At 44.4% G+C, this 24,461-nt stretch overlaps 1 protein-coding gene across 2 annotated transcripts in view; it reads right to left on the bottom strand.

Annotated features, from left to right (window-relative positions):
- Positions 1 to 1,166: 1,166 nt before the first annotated feature.
- The window catches only part of COMMD8 (COMM domain containing 8), a 48,099-nt gene continuing 24,804 nt past the window's right edge, over positions 1,167 to 24,461 (bottom strand). For both annotated transcript variants that reach the window (XM_040418910.1, XM_040418909.1), the window contains exons 4-5: positions 16,799 to 16,954; positions 1,167 to 1,541 (exon numbers count right to left, since the gene is read on the bottom strand). In XM_040418910.1, the coding sequence (XP_040274844.1) occupies positions 1,521 to 1,541; positions 16,799 to 16,954 (177 nt within the window). In that variant the 3' untranslated portion in view covers positions 1,167 to 1,520. The remainder of the gene's footprint in view (positions 1,542 to 16,798; positions 16,955 to 24,461) is intronic.

Below are 24,461 nucleotides of genomic sequence, written 5' to 3'. Positions count from 1 at the left end.
CAATATATAACATTTTGTCTTTGTGATTAATTACTCTGCTTTAATTATGTTCAATTTGTAGCAATAAAAATACATCCTGCATATCAGATATTTACATTACAATTCATAACCGTAGCAAAATTAATTATGACGTAGCAAGGAAAAAAATGTAATGGTTGGGGGTTGAGGAACTGTATTAAGGGGTCACGGCTTTAGAAAGGTTGAGAACCACTGCCTTAGAGTATTACACATTATGGTTACAAAGGTGTACATTAGGGATATACAAGGCGAGCTTCAGATCCTAGATCCGAAGTCACTTCGCTCATAACTTCGATTTAATGCTTTACGGAGATTTCCGTCTCTGTACAGTATTAAAATGTATGGCCTTGTCTTCGGTTCTGACTGGTTAAAATGTTTTTTTTTGTTTTTTTTGTTTTTTCAGTTTACAAAATTAAATAAATAATTCACTTCGCCTCTTCAGAGACCATACACTTTAATGCTGTATGGAGACGGATCTCGGTACAGCATTAAACCAAAGTTTTGAGCGACTTCGAATATAGAATCCGAAACTCGTGTCGCTCATCCCTAGTGTACATAGTCTTTAAATCAGTGGTTAATATCAAGTGGTTTTATGCGTGCCATCCCCTTAAAGCACAAATTCTTTAAAAGGGAAACGGTCATGTTAAAGGGATCATAGTGTCTGAGCTGCAGGCAGCATGTTCTAGAGCAGGAAGAGCTGAGCAGAGTGATATATAGCTTTGTGGAAAAAGGTTCAGTATAAGCAGTATTTTGATCAAGTTAAATTCCAGCTCATTCTGAGCTTTGAAGTCCAGGAGGCGGTCCTAATGGTGATTGACAGCTATCTCTGTATACACAGTCATAGAGGGAAGGCTGTCAGTCACTGATAGGACCGCCTCCTTGACTTCAAATCCCAGAATGAGCAGGAATTTAAAGGAATGAAATACACATTTTACTGAATCTTTTCCCACAAAACTATATATCAATCTGCTTAGTTCCTCCTGGTCTATAACAAGCTGCCTGCTGCATTTTCATAGGGACTGGTTCTCCTTTAATGTCTGTAATGGTAGCAAAATAATTCATAAACAGAGTACAAATCCAAAACCTTAAAAAAATTTAAAAAAATGTTGTTCTTTTACCTTGAGAATACAAAGCACGGCCACGTGAAATGCTAGAAAGCACTTTTTATTATTTCACTCTCACATACAGTATAATACATAATGGGAAATTTACTTTACAAAACAATCCTACCTACAAGGTTGTGCTATGTACTGTATGTACAGTTTCTATACCAAAAATTATAAAGAAGGGTCATGTACAATGCTGCAATACGAAGAGCAGTTCTCCCCACACCCGTTCTTCCATAGTGAGGATGCTGGGGCACCGATGCAGAATAGCACAGTCATTCAAATGTCATTGCCATGCCTACTGAAGCCAGTCTGGTAATGGTTGGCTTCAATTACTCAAGGTTCAGCAGCTCCACAGCGTACAGTTGGTGGAAAACCCAATCATCCAACTCTTCATCATTTCAGCTGAAGGACAACCTGCCGACAAGAAAAGTAGATTGTTTTATTGTTAAAAGGACAGTTTGAGTTTTTCTTCCTTAAAGGCTATGTACACCTTGGGGGACAATTTTTTTTATTATTGCACTGTACTCATTTTGTGCTAAAAAACTTTTTTTTTAAATTGGTCTTTATTACAAATATGGAGCCCTTTTTTCTGTTCAGGGCTGAGATTCTTTAATAGAAGGATTTGAATTTTCTGTCTGCTCCGTCAGCCAGCTAATCTGACGGGCTCCTTATCTCTGCTTTCTGACATTATAAACGCTCATCATAGCTCAGTTCTTACCTTACTGATAAGAATGTGGCTTTGGGCTCATGCACACGAACATATTTTCTTTCCGTGTCTGTTCAGTTTTTTTTGGTGGACCGTATGCGGAACCATTCACTTAAATGGGTCCTCAAAAAAAACCAGAAGTTACTCTGTGTGCATTCCGTTTCCGTATGTCCGTATTTCCTCTCCACAAAAAAAATAGAACATATCCTATTATTGTCCGCATTACGGACAAGGATAGTACTGTTCTAGGAAGAGCCAGCTGTTCCGTTCCGCAAAATACGGAATGCACATGGACGTCATCCGTATTTTTTGCAGACCGCAAAATACATACGGTCGTGTGCATGAGCCCTTAAGTAAGTATTAATGACCTACTAGTAAATTAGAGATAAGGGTTATTAGGTGACCGGCACAAAGTGAAAGTAAAAAGTACGATTCACACAGCTAGACAGTTAACCCTTTGTGACAGAATGGCTCAATGTTTTTAATAAAGACCAACTGAAAACATGATTTTTAGGCCAAAATAAGTAAAATGCAATCATAAACTAAATTTGCCTCCAATTGGTGTACATAGCCTTTAAGCGGGCAGGGCCAGTGAAATTTTTTTTTATAAAAAATAAATAAAATACAGTCCAAAATCCGTTCCGGGGTGCCGCTTATCCTCTACTCACTTACAGCTTTGCTGTAATGTTTTGGCTGCAAAGATGACATGCCGTATGCTGCACATGACCACTGCAGCCAATCCCTAGCCTCATCGTCATTCAGCATGAGACTGCTAAGGTCAGTGATTGGCTGCAACAGTCACATGTGCTATACGGACACTTCAATGCTGCAATTACTGTAGAAGAAAATCACCAAAAAAATGAATAAAACTAACTTACATATGTATGAAGATCCAAAAAACTTTATTGTAAGTATATATAAACATATAAACAATACATACATATATAATAAAACAGGCAGCACAAGGCGGGACACACAGATGAGTAGCAGGACCCAAGGAGAGGCCGGGAGATCAGTGCACGAAATAACAGGGGAAAAAGAATGCTAACTGAAAAAGCATATCTCAAAACCTCATAGCAGCAACGCCCCAAACAAAGTGCAAAGGAGGCGATTGTGGAGATTGAGGTTGGAATGAAAAAGGACAAAGTATAAACATACCCCTGACTGGTGCATTACTGTAGAAGAACAAAGCTGGCAGGGTGGAGAGAGTGGTGGTACTGGAACTGAGAGGGTTCAGCACTATAAGTATATATATATATAAATATATATATATATATATATATATATATATATATTTTTTTTTTTTTTATTTATTTATTTTATTTTTACTATTTTAACATTGTCCCTGTTGAGTTCTTGTTTTAAGTCACCCCTTTCGGTCATCAATACCAGATCAGAGGGGGTAACAATCTCAGCGTCACCGCGACCTCTACACAGCTTACCTAGTACAGCGCTGCAGCTCAGAACCTGCAACATGTAACCAATGAACAATGACATCGCAGCGTTCATTAGGGCCCCTTATCCTCTTCAAACAGCTGGGTGGGGGTGCCAGGAGTCCCCACAATCAGATATTGATAACCTATCCTGAGGATACGCCATCAATATAAAACTGCTAGAAAACCCCTTTATATAAAATATGGAGGGTATTGTGAATTTTATTTTTATTTTTATTTTATGTTAACCCATGTAAAGCAGGAATGGATCCTTGAGGAGTGGAGGATGAGGTTTATCCATTTACCAGCTCACAGTAACACACAAAATGCAAAAAAAGATCTCACAAGCACTTGGTGCCACCGAGTAGAGAAGAGTCATCAACTGAAAATGGCACCACCTGCACTTTATCACATGGATTACATAAGCAGCTAACAGTATTCCTGCTTTCCAATCTTTTAATAAAAGAATATCATTAAGCAATTTTAAGGTTCAATCTATTTTTGGTTATGATACTGACCCTTGTAGGTCAGTTAAAAGGGTTGTCCGAGGTGTTTAAAGGGGCATCTGTCAGTAGATTTGCACCTATGAAACCGGCTGAGTGCACTTGGCAGCTGAAGGCATCTGTGTTAGTCCCAAGTTCACATGTGTTCAGATTGCTGAGAAAAATTAAGTTTTAATATATGCAAGTGAGCCTCTAGGAGCAACGGGGGTGTGGCCATTACACCTAGAGGCTCTGCTCTCTGCACCCTCTCCCCTTTGATAGAGCCAGGTGTGATCACTTTTACACTGCCTGGCTCTGTCAAAGTGGAGAGGATGGGGCAGTTGCAGACAGAGCTGAGCCTCTAGGAGCAATGGCTATGCCCCCATTGCTCCTAGAGGCTCATTTGGATATAATAAAACCTCATTTTTCTCAGCAATGCGGGCACATGTGAACATGGGACCAATAGAGATGTCTTCAGCTGCCAAGAGCACATGCAACATGTCAGCCAGTGTCATAGGTACAAACAAATCTGCTGACAGTATCTGATCGGTGGTGGTCCAACACCCAGCTCTCCACTGATAAGCTGATTGAAGAGACTGCGGCCTCTTCCAGTACCGTCACAATCATCGGTCACATGGCCTAGGTGCAGCTCAGTGTCAAGTAATGGGGCTGAGCTGCAGTAGCAAGTACAGCTGCTGTACTATAGATGGCGCTGTGCTTGGTAAGCTGTGAAAAACATTACATACAGTTGCAAGAAAAAGTATGTGAACCCTTTGGAATGATATGGATTTATGCACAAATGGGTCATAAAATGTGATCTGATCTTCATCTAAGTCACAACAATAGACAATCACAGTCTGCTTAAACTAATAACACACAAAGAATTAAATGTTACCATGTCTTTATTGAACACATCATGTAAACATTCACAGTGCAGGTGGAAAAAGTATGTGAACCCCTAGACTAATGACATCTTCAAGAGCTAATTGGAGTGAGGTGTCAGCCAACTGGAGTCCAATCAATGAGATGAGATTGGAGGTGTTGGTTACAGCTGCCCTGCCCTATAAAGAACACACACCAGTTCTGGGTTTGCTTTTCACAAGAAGCATTGCCTGATGTGAATGATGCCTCGCACAAAAGAGCTCTCAGAAGACCTAAGATTAAGAATTGTTGACTTGCATAAAGCTGGAAAGGGTTATAAAAGTATCTATCTCCAAAAGCCTTGCTGTTCATCAGTCCACGGTAAGACAAATTGTCTTATGGGGGAGGAAGCGCGTGAGACTGAAGGCACTCTATTTTTCTATGCCCTACAATCGGGGAGGTCTCAACCTCCCCTATTTTAGGGGCTACTTTGTGGCCTCCCAACTTTGCCTTTTTAATGATTGGGAAAATAGCCCTTTCTACAGTAAAGTGGTCAAAGATGCAGGTTTTTCTGATTTTTTTTCACCGTACTGGAATCTGATTATCTATCAAATACACTTAGCGGGTACACATTGTTTTGCAGAATGGCTATAAAGACTTGGTCGGCCATAAGGAGCTGGTGCGGAGTCAAGGCATCGCTTACTTGCACCCCATTATGGCATAACCCAAAACTTTTTAATTTAAACGATTTAAGCTGCCGCCAGTATTGGAGGACCAAAAACGTGCAGTACTTACATCAAGTAGTTAGTGGTGGACAAATTTTGCCCCTAATGGAATTGAGGGCAAACTTAGGTGAGGTGGCTTGGTACGCATATTTCCAATTGAGGTCAGCACTTTCTAACACTTTGAATAGTCACCTTTTTATTATAGATACTTCTGTATTTTTAGAGGATTTAATTTGTAAGAAAATTGCCACGAGAATTAAATTATCTCACTGTTACAGACACTTAATGCATAATTTTTTTTTGGATGTTTTCTCTCCAGGACAGAGGGCCTGGTCTTCTCTCCTGTCAGAGGTAGGCCCTCCTAACTGGGAGAATATAGGGGAAAGTTTAAAACTGGTTTCACACAATTTTAACCACACTGTTGTACAATTTAATATTTTGCACAAAATCTATGTTACACCCACATGGCTATATAGAAGAGGACTTAGGGCTTCCTCTGACTGCCCCCGTTGTGGCGATCCCGAGGCAGATCAGTTGGGGAAAATTCTAGTTGTCCGGCTTTTCTGTATGTATCATATTGATGAAGAATGTGAAGGTATATTAGAGCACAGGAGGGTCTCTAGGACTGGTGGAGGGGGGACTTCCCGGTACTAAATAATGGTGGAAATTTTTAACCATCTATAATATCGAGCGGTACATGGGTAGGGGACCGTGGCTCGGAACCCAGGGGTGCCCGGGTATCGGGCGCAGCTCGGGGTACGGCTCTTCCCGTCAGACATGAGGTTCGATTGCGGGCAGGGAGGTGACACACGCGGTGGGCGCGCTACTATGTGCTCCTTTAAAGAGACAGAGCAGGTCTCTGGCTCTGTTTTTTGCTTACATCCTCTTTAACTGCCGAGTGACACTCGTTTCGAGTTCTCTGCCGCACGAAATATCAATGTGAATAAACGTGAAGTACGGCGAACCATGTTACGGATAGTTGACTTAATCATATGGGGATGAGGCAGTAAAATATACGAGTGGGTTTCTACCACTGCGGTAAAGGACTGCTGGACCCCCCTCTCCGTTTTTTTTTGCTTATCAAATGCTTGCGATTAAGGATCGATGCAAGCTTGTCTTTAGGCAGTATGTGAGCATCAAGCGATCGGCCACATGAGTGCCAATCCTTCTGTTCGTACTTACCCGTGTCTGGGGGAGGGCGTGCGCGGGTGGCGCTCGCTGCTGGGCGGCTGTCGGGATTTCAGGCCTCTTGTCCCTGCAGTTTATGGAGAACCTGGGCTGAATGGATTGCTTTGTCCTTCTGCTTTGTCAGGCTTTGGATCTTGGGTGAGTCCTGTTACCCTCCCCAGTAGGAGACCTCCTTTTGATTATCAAATACTGTAATTACTATGGATATTCGCATGAAATTATTGTCAACTATGGACACAGATTAGAATTGGCGAATGTATGGAATTAATAATATTAATATGTAATATGGATTAAAATTTTTGTATTATAACAATAAAATATTTATAAAAAAAAAAAAAAAGACAAATTGTCTATAAATGGAGAAAGTTCAGCACTGCTGCTACTCTCCCTAGGAGTGGCCATCCTGTAAAGATGACTGCAAGAGCACAGTGCAGACTGCTCAATGAGGTGAAGAAGAATCCTAGAGTGTCAGCTAAAGACTTACAAAAGTCTCTGGCATATGCTAACATCCCTGTTAGTGAATCTACGATACGTAAAACACTAAACAAGAATGGATTTCATGGGAGGATACCACAGAGGAAGCCACTGCTGTCCAAAAAACACATTGCTGCACGTTTACAGTTTGCACAAGAGCACCTGGATGTTCCACAGCAGTACTGGCAAAATATTCTGTGGACAGATGAAACCAAAGTTGAGTTGTTTGGAAGAAACACACAACACTATATGTGGAGAAAAAGAGGCACAGCACACCAACATCAAAACCTCATCCCAACTGTGAAGTATGGTGGTGGGGGCATCATGGTTTGGGGCTGCTTTGCTGCGTCAGGGCCTGGACGGATTGCTATCATCGAAGGAAAAAATGAATTCCCAAGTTTATCAAGACATTTTGCAGGAGAACTTAAGGCCATCTGTCCACCAGCTGAAGCTCAACAGAAAATGGATGTTGCAACAGGACAACGACCCAAAGCATAAAAGTAAATTAACAACAGAATGGCTTAAACAGAAGAAAATACGCCTTCTGGAGTGGCCCAGTCAGAGTCCTGACCTCAACCCGATTGAGATGCTGTGGCATGACCTCAAGAAAGCGATTCACACCAGACATCCCAAGAATATTGCTGAACTGAAACAATTCTGTAAAAGGATGGTCAAGAATTACTCCTGACCGTTGTGCACGTCTGATCTGCAACTACAGGAAACGTTTGGTTGAAGTTATTGCTGCCAAAGGAGCTTCAACCAGTTATTAAATCCAAGGGTTCACATACTTTTTCCACCTGCACTGTGAATGTTTACATGGTGTGTTCAATAAAAACATGGTACCATTTAATTCTTTGTGTGTTATTAGTTAAACAGACTGTGATTGTCTATTGTTGTGACTTAGATGAAGATTAGATCACATTTTATGATCAATTTGTGCAGAAATCCATATCATTCCAAAGGGTTCACATACTTTTTCTTGCAACTGTAAGGGCAGCAAAAGTTTTAGTCACTGGAAGAAAATCCAAGTCCCAGAATATAGCTACCACCTGGGCACCATTTTTATCCACGGAAGTGGGGCAAGTTCACTTTTTGTGATGAGGAAAACAAAAATGTTGTAACCCAGACTGAAGAATCAGCAAAGTGCATAATTTTTTTAAATCCACAAAAATGTTTAAAAAGACAACTATAAACCCTCGATGGGGTTGTGCAGCGCTACAATACTGATGACCTGTCCTCAGAATACGTCATCAATACCAGATCGGCGGGGTTCCGACTCCCGTCACCCTTGCTGTTTGAAGCGGTAGTGGCGCTTGTCCAAGCACTGCTTCTGCTTCTAAATTACCTCCACATGAACTGCATATACAACTCCTCGTCCCACTCCTAAGACTAGGTCATCGATATTGTACTGCTGCACAGCCCCTTTATGGAGGTTTGCCAGTATTTTGATACTGATGGCCTATCCTCAGGATAGGTCATCAGTATCAGACCAGCAGGGGTCCGATGCCTCCCACTGATTGGCTGTTCGGAACTAGTTCCAGCGCAGAAACGATACAGCGCCATCTATTAGAACTGGTTACTGATTCGCTGTGAATCTTACCACTACACAATGGACGCAGCTAAATCCAGAGCTACTCCCGAAGATGCCAGTGCTCCAGACAAAAAAAAAATGACCAGGAGCCATTGGCTCCTAAACTAAAAAATTTAGGAGCCAAATTCCATTTTTTAGTCGCCAAATTTAAAATGCATATAAATTTAAAAAAAGGACTTTGAGAAGATGAGACGCAGGTCCCAGTAGTGAGCCAGCACTACATATAGGAGAATACAGCACCACATGCCTCTCACATCCAGGGACATCTTCTAGGGCACAAGGTGACTAAAAATGGCGAATTGCGTGGTTTAGAGTTTTTTTTTTTTTTTCTGTTACGGCCTTCACCGAGCGGAAATATTTAATATTTTAATAGCTCACACTTTTTGGGACGTGGCGATATGTAATAGGTTTATTCTTTATTGTTTGTAAATTTTTTATGTTAAACTGGGAAGAGGTCCATTTAAACTTTTAGTATTTTGGTGTTTTTTTTAACTTTTTATTTAATAACCATTTCTTACCTTAGGGACTAAAACCTGGATCTTTTCATCCCTTGTGCTGTTCACCCCGATAGATCTCTATCAGGGTGAATAGGATCACACATCTCCCTGCTGCCCTGTGCTCTGTGCACACAGCAGCAGGGAGCTGAACATGGCAGCCAGGACTTCAGTAGCGTCCTGGCTGCCATGGTAACGATCTGAGCCCCAGCAGTGTAATCTGCCACTGTCACCACTGGAGAATATGGGACCCTGTGGCGACCATATAACAATGGGGGGTGGGGGAGGGGGGGGGAAAGACGACGACTTGTGGCAAGTGATAATGGGGAGGGGGGGAGGCTTTGGGGGGGGGGGGCGCACTGCACCACCAATGAATGTAATTAAAGAGGACCTTTCATAGGTCCAAAGAATATGAACTCAGTAGCAGGCTGCATAGAGCGGCGCCCAGGGATCTAAGTGCACTTACTATTATTCCTGGGCGCCGCTCCGTTCGCCCGCTGTGGCCCCCGGTATTTTCAACATTCAGAGCAAGGAGGAGGAGACGCCAGTGTCTCTCCGTCTCCATGACAGCAGCGCTGTCCAATCACAGCACAGAGTTCAGAGCCAGGGAGAAACAAAAACCTCCCTGGCTCTGAGCTGCGATTGGACAGCGCTGCTGTCATGGAGACGGAGAGACACTGGCGTCTCTTCCTCCTTGCTCTGAATGTTGAAAATACCGGGGGCCACAGCGGGTGAACGGAGCGGCGCCCAGGAATAATAGTAAGTGCACTTAGATCCCTGGGCGCCGCTCTATGCAGCCTGCTACTAAGTTCATATTCTTTGGACCCATGAAAGGTCCTCTTTAACTCCTTTATACAATTGTCTGCAGCGGTATCACAGACCCGGCACCCGGCCTCAATAACAGGGCATGCGATCTGTGGCACCTGAGGGGTTAATTGCCGCGTATCGCCTGCCCTGTTATAGAGGCCGGGTGCCGGGTCTGTGATACCGCTATGTTTTACATTCATTGGTGGCGCGGTGGCGACAGCTCCTCCCCAGCTATCTCCCTATTGGTGGTAGTAGCGGCCGCGTCACAGTGGAGAGGGAGGGACTCCTTCCTTCTCCACTGTGCTACTGAAGACAAGAGAACTTAGGCTGCGCAGGAGCGCGGCGGTACAGTCGCAAATGGCGACAAGACTAAAAAGTCTTGTCGCCATCTGCAAATTTTAACCACCTCCGGACCGCTGTACGCACAGACGCGTCCTGGAGGTGGTTGATTTATTCCTCCTGGACGCGCCGGCGCGTCCTCTCGCGAGACGCGAGATTTCCTGTGAACGCGCGCACACAGGCGCGCGCGCTCACAGGAACGGAAGGTAAGAGAGTTGATCTCCAGCCTGCCAGCGGCGATCGTTCGCTGGCAGGCTGGAGATGTGTTTTTTTTAACCCCTAACAGGTATATTAGACGCTGTTTTGATAACAGCGTCTAATATACCTGCTACCTGGTCCTCTGGTGGTCCCCTTTGTTTGGATCGACCACCAGAGGACACAGGTAGCTCAGTAAAGTAGCACCAAGCACCACTACACTACACTACACCCCCCCCCGTCACTTATTAACCCCTTATTAGCCCCTGATCACCCTTGATCACCCCATATAGACTCCCTGATCACCCCCCTGTCATTGATTACCCCCCTGTCATTGATCACCCCCCTGTAAAGCTCCATTCAGACGTCCGCATGATTTTTACGGATCCACTGATAGATGGATCGGATCCGCAAAACGCATCCGGACGTCTGAATGAAGCCTTACAGGGGCGTGATCAATGACTGTGGTGATCACCCCATATAGACTCCCTGATCACCCCCCTGTCATTGATTACCCCCCTGTCATTGATCACCCCCCTGTAAAGCTCCATTCAGACGTCCGCATGATTTTTACGGATCCACTGATAGATGGATCGGATCCGCAAAACGCATCCGGACGTCTGAATGAAGCCTTACAGGGGCATGATCAATGACTGTGGTGATCACCCCATATAGACTCCCTGATCACCCCCCTGTAAAGCTCCATTCAGATGTCCGCATGATTTTTACGGATGCACTGATAGATGGATCGGATCCGCAAAACGCATCCGGACGTCTGAATGAAGCCTTACAGGGGCATGATCAATGACTGTGGTGATCACCCCATATAGACTCCCTGATCACCCCCCTGTCATTGATTACACCCCTGTCATTGATCACCCCCCTGTAAAGCTCCATTCAGATGTCCGCATGATTTTTACGGATGCACTGATAGATGGATCGGATCCGCAAAACGCATCCGGACGTCTGAATAAAGCCTTACAGGGGCATGATCAATGACTGTGGTGATCACCCCATATAGACTCCCTGATCACCCCCCTGTCATTGATTACACCCCTGTCATTGATCACCCCCCTGTAAAGCTCCATTCAGATGTCCGCATGATTTTTACGGATGCACTGATAGATGGATCGGATCCGCAAAACGCATCCGGACGTCTGAATGAAGCCTTACAGGGGCATGATCAATGACTGTGGTGATCACCCCATATAGACTCCCTGATCACCCCCCTGTCATTGATTACACCCCTGTCATTGATCACCCCCCTGTAAAGCTCCATTCAGATGTCCGCATGATTTTTACGGATGCACTGATAGATGGATCGGATCCGCAAAACGCATCCGGACGTCTGAATGAAGCCTTACAGGGGCATGATCAATGACTGTGGTGATCACCCCATATAGACTCCCTGATCACCCCCCTGTCATTGATTACACCCCTGTCATTGATCACCCCCCTGTAAAGCTCCATTCAGATGTCCGCATGATTTTTACGGATGCACTGATAGATGGATCGGATCCGCAAAACGCATACGGACGTCTGAATGAAGCCTTACAGGGGCATGATCAATGACTGTGGTTATCACCCCATATAGACTCCCTGATCACCCCCCTGTCATTGATTACACCCCTGTCATTGATCACCCCCCTGTAAAGCTCCATTCAGATGTCCGCATGATTTTTACGGATGCACTGATAGATGGATCGGATCCGCAAAACGCATACGGACGTCTGAATGAAGCCTTACAGGGGCATGATCAATGACTGTGGTTATCACCCCATATAGACTCCCTGATCACCCCCCTGTCATTGATTACACCCCTGTCATTGATCAACCCCCTGTAAAGCTCCATTCAGATGTCCGCATGATTTTTACGGATGCACTGATAGATGGATCGGATCCGCAAAACGCATCCGGACGTCTGAATGAAGCCTTACAGGGGCGTGATCAATGACTGTGGTGATCACCCCATATAGACTCCCTGATCACCCCCCTGTCATTGATCAACCCCCTGTAAAGCTCCATTCAGATGTCCGCATGATTTTTACGGATGCACTGATAGATGGATCGGATCCGCAAAACGCATCCGGACGTCTGAATGAAGCCTTACAGGGGCGTGATCAATGACTGTGGTGATCACCCCATATAGACTCCCTGATCACCCCCCTGTCATTGATTACCCCCCTGTAAAGCTCCATTCAGACGTCCGCATGATTTTTACGGATCCACTGATAGATGGATCGGATCCGCAAAACGCATCCGGACGTCTGAATGAAGCCTTACAGGGGCATGATCAATGACTGTGGTGATCACCCCATATAGACTCCCTGATCACCCCCCTGTCATTGATTACCCCCCTGTAGAGCTCCATTCAGATGTCCGCATGATTTTTACGGATCCACTGATAGATGGATCGGATCCGCAAAACGCATCCGGACGTCTGAATGAAGCCTTACACGGGCGTGATCAATGACTGTGGTTATCACCCCATATAGACTCCCTGATCACCCCCCTGTCATTGATCACCCCCCTGTCATTGATCACCCCCCCTGTCATTGATCACCCCCCCTGTCATTGATCACCCCTCTGTAAGGCTCCATTCAGACATTTTTTTGGCCCAAGTTAGCGGAATTATTTTTTTTTTTTCTTACAAAGTCTCATATTCCACTAACTTGTGTCAAAAAATAAAATCTCACATGAACTCACCATACCCCTCACGGAATCCAAATGCGTAAAATTTTTTAGACATTTATATTCCAGACTTCTTCTCACGCTTTAGGGCCCCTAGAATGCCAGGGCAGTATAAATACCCCACATGTGACCCCATTTCGGAAAGAAGACACCCCCAGGTATTCCGTGAGGGGCATATTGAGTCCATGAAAGATTGAAATTTTTGTCCCAAGTTAGCGGAACGGGAGACTTTGTGAGAAAAAAATTAAAAATATCAATTTCCGCTAACTTGTGCCAAAAAAAAAAAAATTCTATGAACTCGCCATGCCCCTCATTGAATACCTTGGGGTGTCTTCTTTCCAAAATGGGGTCACATGTGGGGTATTTATACTGCCCTGGCATTCTAGGGGCCCCAAAGCGTGAGAAGAAGTCTGGTATCCAAATGTCTAAAAATGCCCTCCTAAAAGGAATTTGGGCACCATTGCGCATCTAGGCTGCAAAAAAGTGTCACACATCTGGTATCGCCGTACTCAGGAGAAGTTGGGGAATGTGTTTTGGGGTGTCATTTTACATATACCCATGCTGGGTGAGAGAAATATCTTGGTCAAATGCCAACTTTGTATAAAAAAATGGGAAAAGTTGTCTTTTGTCAAGATATTTCTCTCACCCAGCAAGGGTATATGTAAAATGACACCCCAAAACACATTCCCCAACTTCTCCTGAATACGGCGATACCACATGTGTGACACTTTTTTGCAGCCTAGGTGGGCAAAGGGGCCCATATTCCAAAGAGCACCTTTAGGATTTCACAGGTCATTTACCTACTTACCACACATTAGGGCCCCTGGAAAATGCCAGGGCAGTATAACTACCCCACAAGTGACCCCATTTTGGAAAGAAGACACCCCAAGGTATTCCGTGAGGGGCATGGCGAGTTCCTAGAATTTTTTATTTTTTGTCACAAGTTAGTGGAAAATGCTGATTTTTTTTTTTTATTTTTTTTTCCATACAAAGTCTCATATTCCACTAACTTGTGACAAAAAATAAAAACTTCCATAAACTCACTATGCCCATCAGCGAATACCTTGGGGTCTCTTCTTTCCAAAATGGGGTCACTTGTGGGGTAGTTATACTGCCCTGGCATTCTAGGGGCCCAAATGTGTGGTAAGGAGTTTGAAATCAAATTCTGTAAAAAATGACCTGTGAAATCCGAAAGGTGCTCTTTGGAATATGGGCCCCTTTGCCCACCTAGGCTGCAAAAAAGTGTCACACATCTGGTATCTCCGTACTCAGGAGAAGTTGGGGAATGTGTTTTGGGGTGTCATTTTACATATACCCATGCTGGGTGAGAGAAATATCTTGGCAAAAGACAACTTTTCCCATTTTTTTATACAAAGTTGGCATTTGACCAAGATATTTATCTCACCCAGCATGGGTATATGTAAAAAGACACCCCAAAACACATTCCTCAACTTCTCCTGAGTACGGAGATACCAGATGTGTGACACTTTTTTGCAGCCTAGGTGGGCAAAGGGGCCCATATTCCAAAGAGCACCTTTCGGATTTCACAGGTCATTTTTTAGAGAATTTGATTTCAAACTCCTTACCACACATTTGGGCCCCTAGAATGCCAGGGCAGTATAACTACCCCACAAGTGACCCCATTTTGGAAAGAAGAGACCCCAAGGTATTCGCTGATGGGCATAGTGAGTTCATGGAAGTTTTTATTTTTTGTCACAAGTTAGTGGAATATGAGACTTTGTATGAAAAAAAAAAAAAATCATCATTTTCCACTAACTTGTGACAAAAAATAAAAAATTCTAGGAACTTGCCATGCCCCTCACGGAATACCTTGGGGTGTCTTCTTTCCAAAATGGGGTCACTTGTGGGGTAGTTATACTGCCCTGGCATTCTAGGGGCCCAAATGTGTGGTAAGGAGTTTGAAATCAAATTCTGTAAAAAATGACCTGTGAAATCCGAAAGGTGCTCTTTGGAATATGGGCCCCTTTGCCCACCTAGGCTGCAAAAAAGTGTCACACATCTGGTATCTCCGTACTCAGGAGAAGTTGGGGAATGTGTTTTGGGGTGTCATTTTACATATACCCATGCTGGGTGAGAGAAATATCTTGGCAAAAGACAACTTTTCCAATTTTTTTATACAAAGTTGGCATTTGACCAAGATATTTCTCTCACCCAGCATGGGTATATATAAAATGACACCCCAAAACACATTCCCCACCTTCTCCTGAGTACGGAGATACCAGATGTGTGACACTTTTTTGCAGCCTAGGTGGGCAAAGGGGCCCATATTCCAAAGAGCACCTTTCGGATTTCACAGGTCATTTTTTACAGAATTTGATTTCAAACTCCTTACCACACATTTGGGCCCCTAGAATGCCAGGGCAGTATAACCACCCCACAAGTGACCCCATTTTGGAAAGAAGAGACCCCAAGGTATTTCGTGATGGGCATAGTGAGTTCATAGAAGTTTTTATTTTTTGTCACAAGTTAGTGGAATATGAGACTTTGTAAGAAAAGGAAAAAAAAATAAAAAATCATCATTTTCCACTAACTTGTGACAAAAAATAAAAAGTTACATGAACTCACTATGCCCATCAGCGAATACCTTAGGGTGTGTACTTTCCGAAATGGGGTCATTTGTGGGGTGTTTGTACTGTCTGGGCATTGTAGAACCTCAGGAAACATGACAGGTGCTCAGAAAGTCAGATCTGCTTCAAAAAGCGGAAATTCACATTTTTGTACCATAGTTTGTAAACGCTATAACTTTTACCCAAACCATTTTTTTTTTACCCAAACATTTTTTTTTAATCAAAGACATGTAGAACAATAAATTTAGAGCAAAATTTATATATGGATGTCGTTTTTTTTTGCAAAATTTTACAACTGAAAGTGAAAAATGTCATTTTTTTGCAAAAAAATCGTTAAATTTCGATTAATAACAAAAAAAGTAAAAATGTCAGCAGCAATGAAATACCACCAAATGAAAGCTCTATTAGTGAGAAGAAAAGGAGGTAAAATTCATTTGGGTGGTAAGTTGCATGACCGAGCAATAAACGGTGAAAGTAGTGTAGGTCAGAAGTGTAAAAAGTGGCCTGGTCTTTCAGGGTGTTTAAGCTAAGGGGGCTGAGGTGGTTAAGTCGCATTGGCGACCATTTTGGTGGCCATCTGGAGCCCTGGATGCTAGTTCGTACATTTGCTGATTTTATAGCCAAAGTGATCAAAGGTGGAAAATTAAATCTCGCTGACATCATTACAGGTATTACATTTAAATGTCCTATTCACAGTTTTCCCTGAAACCAAAATGATCATATTCTTTATTCTCAGACACAGATTTTTACCACCATCCTGACGTTCTGTAGGTGGGAGATTCTAATGAAAAGTAATTCACTAACTGAATAAATAAGGAGCCTTTTTTTTTGCCTCCCTATAAATCATGCAGAAGGAAAGTGCTAGCCCCCACACGTAATACTCCTCTATATTCCAGTATAAAGAGGTAAGATGTTCCATTTATCACCTCTAATTTCCAGTATTACATTTGTATAAAAGGTAGCACTTTCAGGAAATCCGGCCCAAATAAATCACCCAGCTGTCACCTCATACATTCGGCAGCATCCAGACAGAGCACATATTCTGGGGGAAGAAAGGTGATCCGGGATAATAGGAGAGATAAAAGGCGACCACGTACCTTGTTAGCTGCCTCAAGAGAATTGATAAGATTCTGCAGCTCTTCTTTATTCATCTCGATGGAGGCGGGTGCAATTGCTCCATTTTCTACAATATCCAGGTCGAGATTCACCAGTGGCATTTGCAATGTAGACAGCTTATCACTGGACATAGCAAGCTGAGGGGCGAAAGCCAGGAAAAATACTCATAGATCTATGAAGATTTGTTAAAAAGCATAAAAATATGGTAAAGCTGCTCATGTGCAGATGGTAAAAATGTAGGCATGAGAAATGTGCCCGTTCAGGTGCTGGACGGGGCAGGGAAACCATCTACTAGTACATGGCTCCACTGGAACTGGAGCAGCGCTCTGCACTAATTAAGGGGGCTTTGGTGCAAATTCACAGTTGAGACAACCCCTATAAAAGGGATCATATCCTCAAAATTAGAATTTCTCTATTGAAGGGGTTGTCTGAGATTTTGATACTGATGGCCTAACCTCAGGACAGGTCATCAATGTCTCACTGGTGGGGATCAGACTTCTGGAACCCCTGCTGATCAGCTGCGGCCCCCTCACAGCTTACCAAGCACGTCGCCGAATATTGTATAGCAGCTGCGCTTGGTATTGCAGCTCAGCCCCTTTCACTGATCAAACGCTGATGACCTATCCTGAGGGAAGCTCATCAATATCAAAATCTCAGACAAACCCCTTTAAAACGGGCTACCCGTGTAATACATGGCTGGGCTAAGCAAAAGTAAAACATCCAAAAAGGTGTCATGTTAACAATATCGCCCATAAGTATCACACATGTTCTCTTTCCTCCTGCTTTAGGTCAACCACACTGAGATGCATTGCAGCAGCCCGACTCATGGGTTTACGGTAAAAACCAGCACTGTTCACATTAGCACTACAGCTTCCAACAGATCCAAAGGGACAATAATAGACCTATTGGGGGGAATTTATCATGAGAGGCTTACCTTATGCCACATTTATCAAATCTCTCATGTTGTTTGATACATTTGTCTAGAAAAGCTCCTCCAGTTTTCCTACTGCACCCTCCTCCTGGAGTGAGATTGCGACAAAGTCGCAACGATAAATCTGGAGTGAAACTCATGAACATAGCTAACCACACCGACATCACAAGTGAGTGGTGTAGAATTCAAAAAGTCAAATTTTTTGCACAAGCAAGTGCAAAAAGTCGCTAAGCCCTATTTTGCAACTTTTTGATGCCAGAATTAATCAAGGCCATTGACTTTACCTGTTTCTATTGGTGTTGAAGCATTTTTGACAGCAAAAACATTGCTGCAGACTGCACCATTCTTGCTGGTCAATATACCCAAATACTTAAAGTGCACTTGTCAGCATGATCAAACCTATTAAACCAGGCATGTTGGCTGGTAGGGTTGAGTATGCTGATTAAATCGATACCTTAGTTATTTTTCTAGCTTGCACTGTTGCCGAGATATCAGCACATCATTTTTATTATTATTACTCAAATTAGTTGGACGGACGGAGCACCAAGGGGTTGGCCAGAAGCCTTGGAGTACTGCTGTTCTAACTCTCATCCGCTCTATCAGCGAAACCGATGTATGCGCAGTTAAAATCTGCACTTCTCAGGAAGACCACTCTGTCAACCACGTGAGCAAATGTTTTCTGGTGACATGGTGGTCTTTTTTTACATAGGGGCTGATGAAGATGGGATGTATTCTAGCCCTGTTAATCACAGGAGAAGGAGGAGTCCTCAGAGGGGATGGATGTTACAAGAGCGGTGCTCCAAGACTTCTAGCTGGCCTCTTGGTGCTCAAACTAGCTAATTTGCGTAATAATATAAATGCTGATATCTTGGGAATGCTGCAAGCTACAAATATAACTAAGGTATCGCTTTAATCAGCATGATCAGCCCTACCAGGAAACTTTCACAGAACCCACAAAACTATATTGTGAACATTGACTAAATCAGTGTCATTTGTACCTGTATGATGTAAATGCACGCTGTATGTACTTGAAGCATCTCCCTCACATGGTTTATAACATTCAACCTTTGTGTGTGTGTGTGTGTGTGGGGGGGGGGGGGGGGGGGGGGGGTAAGGGGGGGGAGGGGGTTGGGGCAAAAACTTTAGAGTTGATCATGAGAACAGCATACCCCCTTGGCTTTATATTTTTAAACCACAATTATTGGAAGAATTGAGGATCTGCCATTACATTTTCCTGCCAAATACTTTGTAGGCTCCCTAGTGCCACCAAAACCCATGACCTCTGTATATCTGGTGCCAAGACGTTAAGGGAGTTGTCAAACCACTAAAAATTACCACCAATGTGAGGGATAGGGCTCAGCATGGGCACTCTGAGGGGACTGCAGCTACACAAGCTATTCCGCACATTGTATTCTGACACCTTTCCAATGTAGCCAGCAAGAATTCTCTTCAGCAATTTTGGTACAGTGCCTATTCTGGGGGATCAGACCAGAAGGTCTCACTATTTGTCCTTTCTTGGACCATTTTTGGCAGGCACTATCCACTGCATACTAGAAGCACCCAACTAGATCTGCTGTTTTGGAGATGCTCTGACCCAGTGGTCTAGTCATCGAAATCTGGCCCTTGTCAGGGTTGCTCGGATCATCACACTCAGGGACGGATTGGCTATAGACCTTACAGGGACATTTCCCGGTGGGCCGATGCCCAGGGGGCCTCCTGGGCCATCCTCATGGCCGGGCAGAGGAAGTTTCTGGGTATTTTTGTGCTGCTGGCAGTATTTTGTGATGGACTGTGGTATTTGGCCCTGTTGGAATAGTTTAATGTGCCACAATATGGTATTGCTGGCTCTGTCTTCCATCAATTAGGACCAGACTACAAAATGGGGCCACTTTTAGTATTTTTCCAGGGCCACTTTAAGTTCCCAGTCCAACCCTGGTCGCACTTACCCAATTTTTCTGCTTTCAACACATCAAGTTCAAAAACCGACTATTCACTGCTAAAAGGGGTTTTTCCCATCTCAGACAATAGGGGCATATCGCTACAACGAGAACGAAGCGGGGAGCGCTGTGGCTGGAGGACCCCGTGAACCACCAAGCGCTGCTGCACCGCGCATGCGCGGCCCATGCTCCCATTCATCTCTATGGGGCAGAACGGCTATTTTCGGCCGCCCCATAGAAATGAATTGAGGGCGGCTGCGCATGCACAGTGTGCCCTCCGTTCATTTCCCCGCTCTGTTTTCATTGTAGGTGCTCACACCTATCAGACAATGGGGGCATATCCTAGCGATTTGCCCCCATTGTCTGAGATGGGAATACTCCTTTAAAGCTTGGGCTACAGGATCCTTAATCGCAGTGTAGCGCTGCTAGAACATAAATTAATGGGGTTGCAGCACATTTGCCATGATATTAGCCTCAAAATCGCAAAAAAATAGCAGGGTTGTTGTTTTTTTTTGCAGATTCTAGGGGGTTGTGTAAATTCGAGCAGAGGCACTGCAGATTTATAAAGTGATGCAATAATCAATATCTAAACGTGGACTGTATTTCGGGGTTAGTAACCACAGCCTGCTACATTCTCAGCACCGCTTGCCCTGGTGCCCCAGCAAGTACTGTAATCACGTTCCTGACTATAAGCACGTTTTATTGTGACCATATTTCCGTGCCGCGGATGGATTCATAGAAACATAGAATGTGTCAGCAGATAAGAACCATTTGGCCCATATAGTCTGCCCAATATACTGAATACTATGGATAGCCCCCGGCCCTATCTTATATGAAGGATGGCCTTATGCCTATCCCATGCATGCTTAAACTCCTCCACTGTATTTGCAGCTACCACTTCTGCAGGAAGGCTATTCCATGCATCCACTACTCTCTCAGTAAAGTAATACTTCCTGATATTACTTTTAAACCTTTGCCCCTCTAATTTAAAACTGTGTCCTCTTGTAGCAGTTTTTCTTCTTTTAAATATTCTCTCCTCTTTGTTGATTCCCTTTATGTATTTAAAACTTTCTATCATATCCCCTCTGTCTCGTCTTTCTTCCAAGCTATACATGTTAAAGTCCTTTAATCTTTCCTGGTAAGTTTTATCCTGCAATCCATGTACCAGTTTAGTAGCTCTTCTCTGAACTCTCTCCAAAGTATCAATATCCTTCTGGAGATATGGTCTCCAGTACTGAGCACAATACTCCAAATGAGGTCTCACTAGTGCTCTGTAGAGCGGCATGAGCGCCTCCCTCTTTCTACTGGTAATGCCTCTCCCTATACACCCAAGCATTCTGCTAGCATTTCCTGCTGCTCTATGACATTGTCTGCCTACCTTTAAGTCTTCTGAAATAATGATCCCTAAATCCCTTTCCTCAGATACTGAGGTTAGGACTGTATCACTGATTTTATATTCTGCTCTTGGGTTTTTACGCCCCAGGTGCATTATTTTGCACTTATCCACATTAAATTTTAGTTGCCAGATTTTTGACTATTCCTCTAGTTTTCCTAAATCCTTTTCAATTTGGTGTATCCCTCCAGGAACATCAACCCTGTTACAAATCTTTGTGTCATCAGCAAAAAGACACACCTCACCATCGAGGCCTTCTGCAGTTTCGCTGATAAAGATATTAAACAATATGAGTCCCAGAACAGATCCCTGAGGTACCCCACTGGTAACAAGACGATGGTCTGAATATACTCCATTGACTACAACCCTCTGTTGCCTGTCCCTCAGCCACTGCCTAATCCATTCAACAATATGGGAGTCCAAGCACAAAGACTGCAATTTATTGATAAGCCTTCGATGTGGAACAGTAGCAAAAGCCTTACTAAAGTCTAGATAAGCGATGTCTACTGCACCTCCTCCATCTATTATTTTAGTCACCCAATCAAAAAAATCTATAAGATTAGTTTGACATGATCTCCCTGAAGTAAACCCATGTTGTTTTTCATCTTTCAATCCATGGGATTTTAGAGGTTCCACAATCCTCTGCTTAAGTATGGTTTCCATTAATTTCCCCAGATCTATGTAGGGTGATTAAAGACTATCCAAGTATCACCTACAGAAGAGGCAATAGTATCCGCGACAAGGTAGTAAAGAGTAGTTTTCGAACACCGCCAACAACCAAAACATGGCTTGATAAGCAGATTACTGGTTGTTTTAGATGTGGGGGCTGTGTTTCTTGTAACTACATGGTGTGTGGTAAGACATTTAAAAGCAATATCACCAACAAAACATATGAGATCAAACATATGATTAACTGCAAATCCAGAGGTGTGATTCATAAGATAACTTGCATCTGTGGTAAAAAGTATGTTGGAAAGACCACAAGAGAACTGAGACGAGGGTGGGAGAGCACATTGGTGATATCTCTAATCAGAGAGACACTTCTGTGGCACGCCATGTTAGGCCTCTTTCACACTTGCGTTGTCCGGATCCGGCGTGTACTCCACTTGCCGGAATTACACGCCGGATCCGGAAAAACGCAAGTGTACTGAAAGCATTTGAAGACGGAACCGTCTTCCAAATGCGTTCAGTGTTACTATGGCACCCAGGTCGCTATTAAAGTCCTGGTTGCCATAGTAGTAGTGGGGAGCGGGGGAGCGGTATACTTACAGTCCGTGCGGCTCCCGGGGCGCTCCAGAGTGACGTCAGAGCGCCCCATGCGCATGGATGACGTGATCCATGTGATCACATGATCCATGCGCTTGGGGCGCCCTGACGTCACTCTGGAGCGCCCGGGGAGCCGCACGGACGGTAAGTACACTGCTCCCCCGCTCCCCGCTACACTTTACCATGGCTGCCAGGACTTTAGCGTCCCGGCAGCCATGGTAACCACTCTAAAAAAGCTAAATGTCGGCTCCGGCAATGCGCCGAAACGACGTTTAGCTTAAGGCCGGATCCGGATCAATGCCTTTCAATGGGCATTAATTCCGGATCCGGCCTTGCGGCAAGTGTTCCGGATTTTTGGCCGGAGCAAAAAGCGCAGCATGCTGCGGTATTTTCTCCGGCCAAAAAACGTTCCATTCCGGAACTGAAGACATCCTGATGCATCCTGAATGGATTTCTCTCCATTCAGAATGCATTAGGATAATCCTGATCAGGATTCTTCCGGCATAGAGCCCCGACGACGGAACTCTATGCCGGAAGACAAGAACGCAAGTGTGAAAGAGCCCTTAGAAATGAATTGTCTCAAATTTATGGGTATTGATGTGATTAGACAATCGGGAAAAGGCGACTGGGACAAGAAAATCCTCCAGTGTGAAGCTTGATGGATCTTCTATTTTTAAAACAACATACCCAAACGGCCTTAGGGTCCATTCACACGTCCGTATGTGTTTTGCGGATCCGCAAAACACAGACACCGGCAATGTGCGTTCCGCATTTTGCAGACCGCACATCGCCGGCACTTGCGGGCAAGAATAGGACATGTTCTATTTTTTTGCGGAACGGAAGTGCGGATCCACAAATGCAGACAGCACATTCCGGCCCCATAGAAAATGAATGGGTCCGCAAAATTTCGGAACTGATGCGGACCCATTTTGCCGACGTGTGAATGGACCCTTAATGAACAACTTAAAAGGGGTATTCCCATCTTCATGATCATATTTTATTTAATTATATACCCCCCTGTGAACATTTGACTAAATATATTGCATAATAATATATATATATTTTTTTAAATACTGTTCTCTCTAAAATTTAATTCTCCTACTCCATTGTTTATATTCGCTGCCCATGGATATGGCCACCGCTCGCCTGCCGCACCCATGGGCCGCGCTTGCGCAGATGTTTCCCTGGCGATCCAGTGGCCGGCCTCTCATTCTAACTGTGAGCGCGCACGTCGCCAGAAGGAGAAGGCGTAGGGGGGGGGGGAATGGTGTCCCATGGGTAGCTGTCCGGGCGTTCAGCGTTCAGCAGCGCAGCCCGGATCTCCTCAGTGAATGGTGAGGAGATCGGGGCTGCGCTGCTGTGTATAACTGTGCCGGCCTACCCCCCTCCCCCAATTTCAGGATGGTTGAGTATTGATTAAAAAAAAAATTCTTGTGGTGAAATCATTGGTGGGCAGTGCGCCCTCCCCCTCCTCCATCATTGGTGGCAGTTCCGATCGGAGTCCCAGCAGTGTAATGCTGGGGCTCAGATCGGTTACCATGGCAGCCAGGACACTACTGAAGCCCTGGCTGCCATGGTCAGTTACTCTGCGGCATTATACTTACATGCGCTGTGGCCGCCCGACGCTCCTTCTTGTAACTCGTCACAGGTCTGTGCAGCGCATTGCTATAAGCATAACTAATGCGCCGCACAGACTGGTGAGTTACAAGAAGGAGCATCGGGCGGCCACAGCGCATGTAAGTATAATGCCGCAGAGTAACTGACCATGGCAGCCAGGACTTCAGTAGCGTCCTGGCTGCCATGGTAACCGATCGGAGCCCCAGCATTACACTGCTGGGACTCCGATCGGAACTGCCGCTGCCACCAATGATGGGGGGGGGGGGCGCACTGCCCACCAATGATTTTAATACCGGGGCTGATGGAGGCACATGGGGGCCATATGGAGGCACATGGGGGCCTGATGGATGTAGCAGAGCTGAATATGCTGCTGTTCAGCCATAGTTCTAATGTGGAAGGAAATAGACTGATGTAGCAGAGCTGTATATGTGGCGGGTCAGCATCAATGCTGGTGGAAGAGATAAACAGATGTAGCAGAGCTGAATATGCGGCTGTTCTGA

The sequence above is a fragment of the Bufo bufo genome, chromosome 2 (assembly GCF_905171765.1).
Source record: "Bufo bufo chromosome 2, aBufBuf1.1, whole genome shotgun sequence".
Lineage (NCBI taxonomy): Eukaryota > Metazoa > Chordata > Amphibia > Anura > Bufonidae > Bufo > Bufo bufo.
This window is presented reverse-complemented; position numbering and strand designations above follow the sequence as displayed.